General features: G+C 43.2%; 1 protein-coding gene across 1 annotated transcript; it reads right to left on the bottom strand.

Annotated features, from left to right (window-relative positions):
- Positions 1-1,390: 1,390 nt before the first annotated feature.
- LOC132780052 (coiled-coil domain-containing protein 97) lies at positions 1,391-9,735 on the bottom strand. The gene is made up of 5 exons (XM_060783582.2): positions 9,630-9,735; positions 7,599-8,516; positions 5,412-5,672; positions 3,523-3,652; positions 1,391-2,030 (listed from the first exon to the last, which is right to left on the bottom strand). The coding sequence occupies exons 1-5, from the start codon at positions 9,670-9,672 to the stop codon at positions 1,916-1,918; spliced, it is 1,467 nt and encodes a 488-aa protein (XP_060639565.2). The 5' UTR covers positions 9,673-9,735; the 3' UTR covers positions 1,391-1,915.
- Positions 9,736-12,416: the final 2,681 nt, after the last annotated feature.

Below are 12,416 nucleotides of genomic sequence, written 5' to 3'. Positions count from 1 at the left end.
TATGCCCAGAGGGGAGTCTCTCATTTGGTACCAGCCATTGGTTGAGGTTCTGGGTTTGAGCCTGCCACTTTTGGACTCTCACTTGCTGGGGTGTTCCAGCGAGTGTCTCTGTAGATCTTAGAAAACAATTTCTAGATTTAAGTCATTGACGTGATGGCTGATACCCAAACAGGGGATGAGTTGGAGAAGTCTCTGCCTTGGTCCTTTCACTATTGGCTGCTACTTCCCGGTGGATGTCAGGTGGTGCAATACCGGCTAAGCAGTGCAATTTCTCCAGTGGTGTAGGGCGCAGACACCCCATGATAATGCGGTATGTCTCATTAAGAGCCACATCCACTGTTTTAGTGTGATGAGACGTGTTCCACACTGGGCATGCATACTCAACAGCAGAGTAGCATAGCGCAAGGGCAGATGTTTTTGCTGTGTCTTGTTGTGATCCCCAGGTTGTGCCAGTCAGCTTTCATATGATATTGTTTCTAGCACCCACTTTTTGCTTGATGTTCAGGCAGTGCTTCTTGTAGGCCGGAGCACGGTCCAGAGTGACTCCCAGGTATTTGGGTGTGCTGCAATGCTCCAGTGGGATTCCTTCCCAGGTAATCCTCAGAGCTCGGGATGCTTGCCTGTTCTTGAGATGAAAAGCATATGTCTGTGTTTTAGATGGGTTAGGGGTCAGCTGGTTTTCCCTGTAATAGTCAGTAAGAGCACCTAGAGCTTCAGAGAGCTTCTGTTCTACCAACTCAAAGCTCTCTGCTTGAGCAATAATGGCACGATCATCAGCATAGATGAAGCTCTCTGTCCCTTCTGGCAGTGGCTGGTCATTTGTGTAGATGTTGAATATGGATGGAGCAAGCACACTCCCCTGAGGCAGGCCATTCTTCTGTTTCCGCCATCTGCTTCTCTGGCCCTGGAACTCAACAGAAAAGCTCCTGTTTTGTAGCAGGCATAATAAATTGTGGCAAGTTCTTGGTGGTATGGGGATACAAACTGCCTTGTCTGTCTCCTGAGGAATCTGTATAATGACCAAGTAGCAACAGTAAGAACAGAGTGGTTGAAGATTGGGAAAGGACTGCAGCAGGACTGTATACTCTCACCCAACCTATTCAACTTTTATGCAGAACACATCATGCAACATGCGGGGCTTGAGGAATCCAAGGCTGGAGTTAAAATTGCTGGACAAAATGTTTAACAACCTTAGATATGCAGATGATAGCACTTTGATGACTGAAAGCGAGGAGGAGCTGAGGAGCCTTCTAACCAAGGTGAAAGAAGAAAGGGCAAAAACTGGGTTGCAATTAAACATCAAAACAACCAAGATTCTGGCAACCACTCTGATTGATAACTGGCAGAGTTCCTTCTAGATTTAAACAAGACCTCTTAATGATGCCAAAAATTACTCAAAAGATAAAATTTCATTTATTTTACTGCCTCCAACTGCTTAAATCCCAACATCATGGCAAAAACAACTCAGAAACATTTTTTTGTTTAAGAGAAACATTCTGCTCGTAGGTAATCCACACTAGAGAGAGCCAAATAAGACAATTCAGGGGGGAACTGCAGGCGTGAAGACAAAACCAAACCCTAGGATTGGAAGGATTCAAAGGTTCAGCCATTATAGAAGAAACGGTGCTTCAATCCACAGTGCAATTGTCCAATCCTGAGGATATATGCTCCCTTTCTCAGCCATCTTCTCCTATTAGCGATTAGGGAGGAGCTGGGAAGGGCCACATGGATAACTTCGAGTGTGGACACTCAATCTCAGAGCTCAACAGCATTCCAGCTCAAAGCTGCTCTGTCAATTCACCCAATTTAGCACGAAAAATCTTCCACACATAAGGGTGAATAACAAACACATGTCCTCTTATCTCCACCTTCAGGGGACCTCACCTATTTCTTGGGCTCAAGTTCTCAGACTCATCTACTCTGCTTCCATAGCATCAGCCTCTTCCGGGTCTTCTCTATCAAAGTACCGCTCTTCTTCATCCCGCGATACGATGTCCAGGTTGTCAAAATCTGGGTTCTCATCTACCTCACTGTTGATCAAAGAGATGGGGAAAATGGGAACGAGAGGAAGGGACAATATGTAAGGGTTACATCCAAGGACACCTTTGAATCACAAAGTATAGACGTAGCTTCACACCTGAGGATTCAACTGTCTCATGCCTGGGAGGGGGGTGAAACAAGGGGCAGAGGGTGCATAATCATACCCCCAAGGCTTCCCCCAGGCACCACAGACACAGAGCGCCCATCAGGCAGCTTTTGACCTCACGACAGGGACACTTTGGAAAGAAAGTGGTAGTCAACATACCGTAACCATGAAAATTAAAGGTAATAACAATAATAAAATTTAAAATAAAATAAAAATAATAAAAATTGAAGCAAAGAAATTAATGCAGTCCAGAAACACTAATCAAAAATGAGAGAAAGATTCCTTAACTGCTGCAATAGCGGCAGATGAAAGGAACTGAGGCAGTAGCCCCTCCCACTGGCTACCTGCGTGACCGCATTTCTGTATACGACCCCACACGATCTCTTCAATCATCTGGAGAGGCCCTACTCACGCTCCCACCTGCATCGCAAGCATGATTGGTGGAGACAAGAGAGAGGGCCTTCTCGGTGGTGTCCCCTCGACTCTGGAACTCACCCCCTAAGGACATCAGGCATGCCCCATCTCTGGCAGTCTTCAGGAGGAGCTTGAAAACATGGTTGTTCCAGTGTGCCTTCCCAGAATAATGAACCCTTAGCATTATGTCCCCCAAAAAAGCTCTTTATATTGATTTAGGACTGCTTGTATGTCTCTATCAACGCCCCACCTCCTGTATCTTGTCCATGCCTAGCATTATTTTTTAAACTTTAATTACATTTTAAATGTGCACTGTATTCTGTTTAATGTTTATGCTTTTTGTGTATGAGTATGAGATTTATTTTAATTGCTTTGTATTGTATCTGTTATTGCTTATATATAGCCGCTCCGAGCCCCAGGGGAGTGGCGGCATATAAGTTTGAATAATAAATAAATAAATAAAATATTGCTTGTATTGTTGTACTGTGGGTTCGGCCTCATGTAAGCCGCACCGAGTCCCATGGGGAGATGGTAGCGGGGTATAAATAAAGTTATTATTATTATTATTATTATTATTATTATTATTATTATATACCCTATGGGGAGAGTGGGTGTGGCTACCACCTAAAAGTGTCTAATAAGTTTTCTAGAAGATTCCATACTGTCTGCGCAGGAAATACCATATGTGCGATTCACAGTTGACCACGATGGGAAACCACAAATTATAGAAGTAGCTTCACACCTGAGGATTCAACTGTGTTCCTGCAAATAGGAAAAGGTCTAGAAATGAGACGAGAAAAAAAGGCAAGACTTGAAACCAAACACCTGAAACCAAAGTAATATTTCTCACTGCTGAAAAAGGAGGTGATGATGTTGTTGCTTGGATTTGGGGAGGCTTGGGGCAATATGTGCAGGAAGGCAACCAAAATCTCACTTAATTTTCTCCCAAGCCCCCATCTCACCTGTAGTCAAAGTCCCGATCCTTCCCATCAAGGAAACGCTGGTACATACGGCTGGTAAACTCCTCTCGCAGTAATATTTTCTCATCTTGGTCAGGGACCCACTCATCCTTGTCTGGGTCAGAGACCTCATCTACAGAGGGAAGCACAGCACAGAAGTCAGTGATGCTCTACCTACTTAATATCCACAATTTTGTTGCATATCATCAGTGAAATTTAACTTGTATTTAACTCTGTGTATCTTGTATGTTTTTTAATACTGTTTATCTCCTGTTGTAATGACGTTGGACCCTGCCTCAAGCCACAGGGAGAGGCGAGTAGTAAAATAATAATAATAATAATAATAATAATAATAATAATAATAACGCTTTTGAGCACAATACTCCTGACCTCATGATTACGTTGAAAGGATGGATCATCAGTGTTGCAATTTCAGGTGACAGCAGAATTGAAGAGAAACAAATGGAAAAGCTGACACAATACGAGGATTTAAAGATTGAACTGCAAAGACTCTGGCACAAACGAGTAAAGGTGGTCCCAGTGGTGATAGGCACACTGGGTGCAGTGCCTAAAGACCTTGGTCTGCACTTAAACACAATTGGCGCTGACAAAATTACCATCTGCCAGCTGCAGAAGGCCACCCTACGGGGATCTGCATTATGCATTATTCGCCGATACATCACACAGTCCTAGACACTTGGGAAGTGTCCGACGTGTGATCCAATACAACAGCCAGCAGAGTGATCTAGTCTGCTGTGGACTAATTTTTTATGTTTCAAATAATAATAATATAGGAAATATTATTATTATTATTATTATTATTATTAAGAAAGTTATTATTATGTAAGATTATATTCTTATTATTTACTTAGTTTTCTTATATAGATAAGAAGGTCAAATTACATTGTTATGTTTATCTTTTGTCTTCATTTGCTTTTAATTACTCTCTTTCAATATTAATAAGCCAATACAGAGTTTATGGTATGTTAGTATATTATTATTATTATTATTATTATTATTATTATTATTTGATACACAACAAGATTAGCACACAGCAAACAAGATCACTATGCTGGCTTTTGTATTCCATCACACACCGGACACTTCTCAAGTGTTTAGGACTGTGTGATGTATCGGCAAATAATGAGTGCAGATCTGAGAAGGGTGGCCTTTTGCAGCTGTCAGATGGTACTTTTGTCAGCACTGATTGTTTTTAAGTGCAGGCCAAGGTCTTTAGGCACTGTACCCAGTGTACCAATCACCACTGGGACTACCTTTAACTGGCTTGTGACAGATTTATTTATTTTATTTACAGCATTTATATTTTGCCCTTCTCACCCTGCAGGTGACTCAGGACGGATTACAATGTACACATATATGGCAAACATTCAATGCCAATTAGACATACAACGTATATAGACATACACAGAGGCTATTTAACTTTTTCTGGCCGCCAGCGGAGCTGTCGCTTTCATTGTCCATCTGCGATACTGATGAAGTACTTCCGCATTCCCCGCATGCTTTTGCTGGAGTGCTTTTTGCTGGAGTCTTTTTATGGCCTCATAAATTAGTTAATTAGCCTCCCCACACATAGGTGGTACCTAATTTTTCCTACTTGACAGATGCAACTGTCTTTCGGGTTGCAAAGGTCGACAACAAGCTACACAAAATTGGCCGGAAGCTCACTCCGACCCGGGCTGCTGCTGCTAACAACAACAACAATAATATACTATTGCTAGGCTTGGGCCAGAATCAGTTTGACTGAGAGTAATTTGTAATATTTGGTGGTCTGTTTCGTGTAATCCCCTGAAAACAGAATAGGGAGGGGAGAACCGAAAAGCCTTCTTCAGCATCCCTCCAACCATTCGATGCGACTTCCTCTCTCAACTAACCTTCCTTGTCCTCATCATCAGTGTCTTCTTCCTCTTCCTCCTCCTCACATGCCTCTTCCTGTTCCTGCTGAACCAGCAGCCGCTGCTGGATGACTTGCTCCTGATAGGAGTCCATGAGGACACCCGAGAGGGAGCAGGCCGCCTCCAGCTTGCAGCTGCCCAGTGCTTGCAACTCTTCATCACTCAGGTACTGTCCGATGTACTGTTCGTAAAGGAGCGGATCCCGGCTGCGCATCTGCTCATCACTAAAGTATTCCCCACCTGGAAAGCGCAAAGAGAGATGACCATGAAGTCAGTGACTGAAAACTCAGGAAAACAGGGTTAAAGAATACCAAAATTTCAGAGGTGTTTGCTGGAGGAACTGAGAATGGTTGTGACACAGACAGCAATAGCAGGCAAATGCTAACACATATACCAGTCGTATTTGGTCAAGGACAAAAAATATTTGCTCAACAAATTTGTTTGTTTGAATGTCACCTTTCTTCCCAACAATGTGATTCGGCGGCAGAAAAAGCCAATGGGTTTTTGGCCTACATCAATAGAAGTCTAGTGTCTAGATCCAGGGAAGTCATGCTATCCCTCTATTCTGCCCTTCTGAGACCACATCTGGAATACTGTGTCCAATTCTGGGCACCACAATTGAAGGGAGATGTTGACAAGCTGGAATGTGTCCAGAGGAGGGTGACCAAAATGATCAAGAGTCTGGAGAACAAGCCCTATGAGGAGTGGATTAAAGAGCTGGGCATGTTTAGCCTGAAGAAGAGAAGGCAGCCAAGTATAAATATGTGAGGGGAAGTCATAGGGAGGAGGGAGCAAGCTTGTTTTCTGCTGCCCTGAAGACTAGGTTGTGGAATAATGGCTTCAATCTACAAGAAAGGAGATTCCATCTGAACATTAGGAAGAACTTCCTGACTGTGAGAGCCGTTCAGCAGTGGAACTCTCTGCCCCGGAGTATGGTGGAGCCTCCTTCTTTGGAGGCTTTTAAACAGAGGCTGGATGGCCATCTGTCGGGGGTGCTTTGAATGCAATATTCCTGCTTTTTGACAGGGGGTTGGACTGGATAGCCCACAACGCTATGATTCTAGGAGTATCACAACATCCATAATCCACTATTTAGCACATCTCTGAGGTTTTAACTCTGCAACTCCTTGAAAGAGCCTTCCTCAGCACAACTTGGTGCTTTCCAGGTTATCTGGGAACTTCAACTCCATTCCTCCCCCCTGAGCATGGTTCCCATACTTTGGTCATCCAGTTATTTTGACTTCAACTCCCAGAATTCCTGATTGCTGGCCAATCTGGTGAGAGCTTCTGAGAGCTGAGGTCTAAAATCCTTGGAGGACCAAAGTTTGGAAAGCCCTGTGAGAAAGGGTGACTTACTTATGGGCATCTAATCAGGTCTATGAGAAAGAGAAAATAGCAACCCCCAACTTTTCCCTTTTTAGTCTTTTTCAGCTGCACCTTTACGCTCATTAACTAGGGAGTCAGCTCTATGGAACACAGTGGGACATACTAGGTATAGAAATATGAAGTGATGTATTGTTTAATTGTTATACTGCCCCTTATTTGAATAGAATGAAGTTCATCCTTGATTGATTGTACAATTCAAGCTGCTGTTACCAGCTCTAGAGTTGGCCACCTAGCCATTTATTTACTTATTTATGACATTTATATGCCGCCCTTCTCACCCTGAAGGGGACTCAGAGCGGCTTACAAGTAATATGTAAATATAATATATTGTATTATTACCATAGCACAATATAATTAGTAATATTACATGTAATATAAAATATATAATTATAATGTCATATTATTAGTAGTAGTATTATATTGTATCACATTATAATATTATCAATATTATATGTATTCATATCATATTATTAGCACAGTGCATGAGACAAGTTGGAACTGTCTTCCTGACCCCTCTCTTCATTCTGACCCCAGAGGAGTAGTTGCTGGGGGGAGAGGGTTCCAACTGATGATACAGGAGACAAGATAGAACTGTCTTCATGGGCAAAACAAATAAAACAGATATTGAAGAGGGCAGCAAATGGCAAAAAACTGGGACAACTGTGAAGGCATCTTGATTCCATTACTTTCCAATATCACCACAATTGTCCCACTTGCCAACAGCCTTTCCATTCCTCTTGTGGAACTCAGAATACAGCCCAAGAGTTTAGGTGTCCATACCTTTAATGAGCTGCTGCAGAGCTGCGTAGCGCTTGTTCCGCACTCGGGTGCGCCGTGTTTTGCCCAGGCCAGCCCTGCGCACTTCAGCACAGTAGAAATCTGCCTCATAGCTGCCAGAGAGATGGAGGAAGCAAGGCAAGTGTTCTTCGCGCAGGGCAGTTCGGAAGCGCTCCAGGAAGACCAGGGGCTTGGCGTGGTACAGTTCCTGCAATATGGCCAGCTTCTGCGACGGAGTGAAATCCGGCTCGTCTTTTTGTTGGCTCCGGACAGCCAGACGGCTGTTGGCCACAGTACGGAACATGGCTAGGAGAGCAGGGTCCTCGTCTTCCACTGATTTTCTGTCCAGGGACTCTGGTTTTCCATTATTGCAGTGGGAATGTTTGGCATTGGAAGCCTCCTCCCCAATGGGAATGCCATCTTGGGCAGGTACGAGATGTGGCTTCCCATTGCACACCTCAGATGGTTCATTGGTCCCACTCTTGTTGCTCCCAGTCCTTAACACAAGTGATTCATTGGTGGGAATGCACTGGCCAGAGGGAAGTTTTGAACCTGGATTATCCAAATATTCTCCCCATAAATGTGGTGTTTGAGATGCTCCAGTCTTGCTCAAGTTACAATTATGCAGATCAGAGTCTTCCAACATTTCTTCGCCCCAGTGATAAACTGGAGGGCTGATAGTTGTCCCAAAGCCTGGCATAACTGATTTACATTCATTCACATGGGACACTGGAAGAGACCCATCCAGATGCTCATTGCTCTTTGGACAGCAGTCTGTGGAACCTGGGATTTCCATTGTCTCTTCTGCAGAGCACAGCAACTTTTCCGTCTCAGTTTTGTCCAGAAGACAACTTGCCAATCTCTCTGTTGTTGGAGGTTTATCTGATTCCCCTTGTTCTACATTGTTCGTGGAGGCAACACCTAGAAAGATATAGAAATTTCAAATATTCCAATTCCAAAAGGCTGAATAATATAGCACAACAGAACAAAAGAAAGGGATAAGACTTAACTCAGAATCAATTGAAAACAAACCAACAGTTTGAGATAATAATACGAGCACAATACTCCTGACCTCACAATCATGTTAAAAAAACCAAGTATGGATAGTCAATGTTGCAATCCCGGACAACAGCAGGGTTAAAGAGAAGCAACTGGAAAAGCTGACACGACATGAGAATTTAAAGATCAAACTGCAAAGACAAGCCAGTCAAGGTGGTCCCAGTGGTGATCGGCACACTGGGTGAAGTGCCTAAAGACCTTGGCCTGTTAGCTGCAAAAGGACACTCTTCTTGGATCTGCACGCATTATTTGCCGACACATAACACAGTCCTAGACACTGGGGAAGTGTCCAGCATGTGATCCAATGCAACAGCCAACATAGTGAACTTGTTTACTGTGTACTAATCTTGTTGTGTTTCAAATAATAATAATAATAATAATAATAATAATAATTCTTTGAATTGTCATTCCCAGAATCCCCTAGTTAAAAAAGAAACTTCCACAAAAGCCCAGAAAGACTGCAAAGAAATACTGGAGGCTGTATTATAGAACTGATTGTATTGTCGAAGGCTTTTTTAACTGAAATCATTGAGTTGCTGTGAGTTTTCCAGGCTGTCTGGACATGTTCAAGTATTATCTCCTGACATTTCGCCTGCATCTAGATGCAGGTGAAACGTCAGGAGATAATGCTTCTGGAACATGGCCAGGCAGCCTGGAAAACTCACAGCAATCCAAACAACTGTTTTTGTTGTTGTTGTTTTGGCCTAACTATAATAATAATAAATAATAAAAGGATGGAGAAATGATTATATTTCAGAAGATCTGGCCCAACCACCTCTGAGCATTCTTTGCCTAAGAAAACCCTCTGAAATGCATGGGGTTCCCTCAAGTCGACTGGAAGGCTCAGCCACACAAACACAAGAGACAGCCAGTTCAGAGTGTTTTCTTTGGAAAGGATAGGTCCCTTTTAAGTGTAACACTCCTTCCCTCCCTCCCTCCTATATCCACGAAGCAATGCTACACAGAGACACTCACCATGGGGAAACGGCTTCAGAGGTTCTTCCTCTCCGGCTTCCATCCCGCTTCTTTCTCGTCAGGGACGCCGTCTAAGCACAGACCCAGTCTGGGAGGGACTTCCGTTTCTGGCGGTGTGTGGGCGAAAAAAGTCCCTCCGCTCGGAAAGCCAAGCGATATTAGTTCCGGAAAGATTCCAACCCCGAGTTTGAAAGGAGAAAAGTTGTACTCGGATCATTGATTTGCATGAATCGAGACACCCGCCCCCCTTTTTTTCCCCCTTGATTTTAACTCTGATTTTTAAAAATCCTGTTTCAATTTAATTTTGTTTTGATTTGGAATATGTATTTTGAATTTTGTGGAACATGTTTGTATATTTTGAATTGTATACTAATGCTTTTATATTAAGCTGCTTTGAGTCTCCTTCGGGAGAGATAAAGCAGGGTATAAATATAATAATAATAATAATAATAATAATAATAATAATAATGGAACACAATACTCCTGACCTCACAATCATGTTAAAAAACAAAAGTATGGATTGTCGATGTTGCAATCCCAAGTGAACTGCAAGCTGCTTCTGGTGTGAGGAAATTCGCCATCTGCAAGGATGGCGGAACAATGGCTTCAAACTACAAGAGAGGAGATTCCATCTGAACATGAGGAAGAACTTCCTGACTATGAGAGCCGTTCAGCAGTGGAACTCTCTGCCCCGGAGTGTGGTGGAGGTTCCTTCTTTGGAAGCTTTTAAGCAGAGGCTGGATGGCCATTTGTCAGGGGTGATTTGAATGCAATATTCCTGCTTCTTGGCAGGGGGTTGGACTGGATGGCCCATGAGGTCTCTTCCAACTCTTTGATTCTATGATATTGCCCAGGGGATGCCCAGATGTTTTACCATCCTGTGGGAGGCTTCTCTCATTTCCATGCATGAGAAGCAGGGGCTTACAGATGGGAGCTCACCCTGCTCCCTGGATTCGAACTGCCGACCTTTCGGTTAGCAGTCCTGCCGCCACAAGGGTTTAACCCATTGCGCTACCGGGGGCTCCTTTAAAGAATATTAATAGGAAGTCTATCACTGAATCTACATTGCAGTATTAATGCAGTTTGACAGCACTTTAACTGCCATGGCTCAATGCTATAGGGAATCTTGGGAGTTGTGTTTTGGCGAGGCACCAGCATCCTTTGGGAGAGAAGGCTCAAGCCTTTGTAAAACCACAACCAATGATTCCATGGCATTGAGTCATGGCACTTGAAGTGGTTTCAAATTGTATTCATTCTAGTGTAGAGATGCACCCATATTGCTTGGCTTCCATTTATTATCTTGCTTTCCCCCCACATTTCCTAAAGGCAGGTTTTAGGAAAGACACGAGGACTGCAGAGAAGGCACTGGATTACACATTAATCTGCACAAGTAGACAGAGCAATGTCCTGTGTGGGAGGCCTCTCAAAACGGACTCAGTGGTGGGCTGCATTACCTGTAAACCTCAATATCTTTAGTTGCTTCTTTTCTCATTAACAGAATTGTTGGGGAAAACCCTTTCAAAGTAAGCAGTCCTTTTTTATACATGTCATGTTGTAACTTCAGGTTGGAATATTATATTTTATAAAGAAAAAGGGGACTAGATGATACCCATTGATACAGTAGTAACTTTCAGCTATTTCTGCAGGAGAGGCCCAAAGGAAGAATAAAAGGGCTTTCCCACACATTGCTGAAGAGCTGTGAAATCAAAAAGGAGGGTCTGTTAACAGATACCATATTTTCTGGTGTATAAGACTAGGCATATAAGACAACCCCAAACCTTTCCAGTTAGAATACAGAATTTGAGATATACTTGGGCACAGCACTGCTCTATCTCTTTTTTCCATACCACAGGCATCCTGGATGCCTGCAGCTTGCTCTGCCCTTCACTTACACCTTCCCAGTGAGGTGCCCTCTCACTTCGTCATCGGGACCGCGTTAATTCACTCCTTTACACGAATCCTGGTGAGTAGATTTTCTACCATACTTGTACACTGCCACCCTTGCTACTTTCATACGGTTGCTGCATGAGAGCGTTTTTGAGCTCCTCCTACCATATGCGGTGTCCAGAGATTCTCCAGTCTGGCTTGGAAGTTTCAGCACCCGCCCTATAAGATCACACCCGGCGTATAAGGCAACCCCGACTTTTGAGATTTTCCTGGGTTAAAAAGTAGTCTTATATGCCAGAAACTATTAACTTGACATTATTAATGGCAATCTATTGAGAATATTTACTGTATAAATTCCTCTTTCTGCAGCAAATATTTCCTGAGAGGTCTTCTTGACAAAGGTGTCCTCCTTCAAAAGGTTCAGCCAAACATAGGATACGTTGCCATTTTTGTTCGGCTAGTATTTTAGCAAATACTGTTAATGTAATTAACAGTATTGACAGCAGAACATGTGAAAAAGATCTTGGGAGTCCTCGTGGACAGGAAGGTGAACATGAGCCAACAATGTGATGCGACAGCTAAAAAAGCCAGTAAGATTTTGGCCTGCATAAATAGAAGTCTAGTGTCCAGATCCTGGGAAGTCATGATACCCTTCTATTCTGCCTTGGTCAGAACACACCTGGAATCACACGGTGTCCAATTCAGGGCACCACAATTGAAAGAAGTGGACTCTAAGCTGGAATGTGTCCAGAGGAGGGCAACTAAAATGATCAAGGGTTTGGATAACAAACTCTGTGAGGAGGAGCTTAAAGAGCTGGACATGTTTAGCCTGCAGATGAAAAGGCTGAGAGGAGACATGATGAGGGCCATGTATAAATATGTAAGGGGAAGTAATAGGAA

This window comes from Anolis sagrei, chromosome Y, assembly GCF_037176765.1.
Source record: "Anolis sagrei isolate rAnoSag1 chromosome Y, rAnoSag1.mat, whole genome shotgun sequence".
Taxonomy (NCBI): domain Eukaryota; kingdom Metazoa; phylum Chordata; class Lepidosauria; order Squamata; family Dactyloidae; genus Anolis; species Anolis sagrei.
Note: the sequence above shows the minus strand (reverse complement) of the source record. Positions and strands in the feature narration are given on the sequence as shown.

Excerpts from the sequence above, each read along its gene's own strand:
- LOC132780052 (XM_060783582.2), bottom strand. The coding sequence starts at position 9,672 with ATGGAAGCCGGAGAGGAAGAACCTCTGAAGCCGTTTCCCCATG. Across the intron at positions 8,517-9,629 it reads TCTGAAGCCGTTTCCCCATG|GTGTTGCCTCCACGAACAAT; the intron begins GTGAGTGTCTCT and ends ATATCTTTCTAG. Across the intron at positions 5,673-7,598 it reads TCTGCAGCAGCTCATTAAAG|GTGGGGAATACTTTAGTGAT; the intron begins GTATGGACACCT and ends TGCGCTTTCCAG.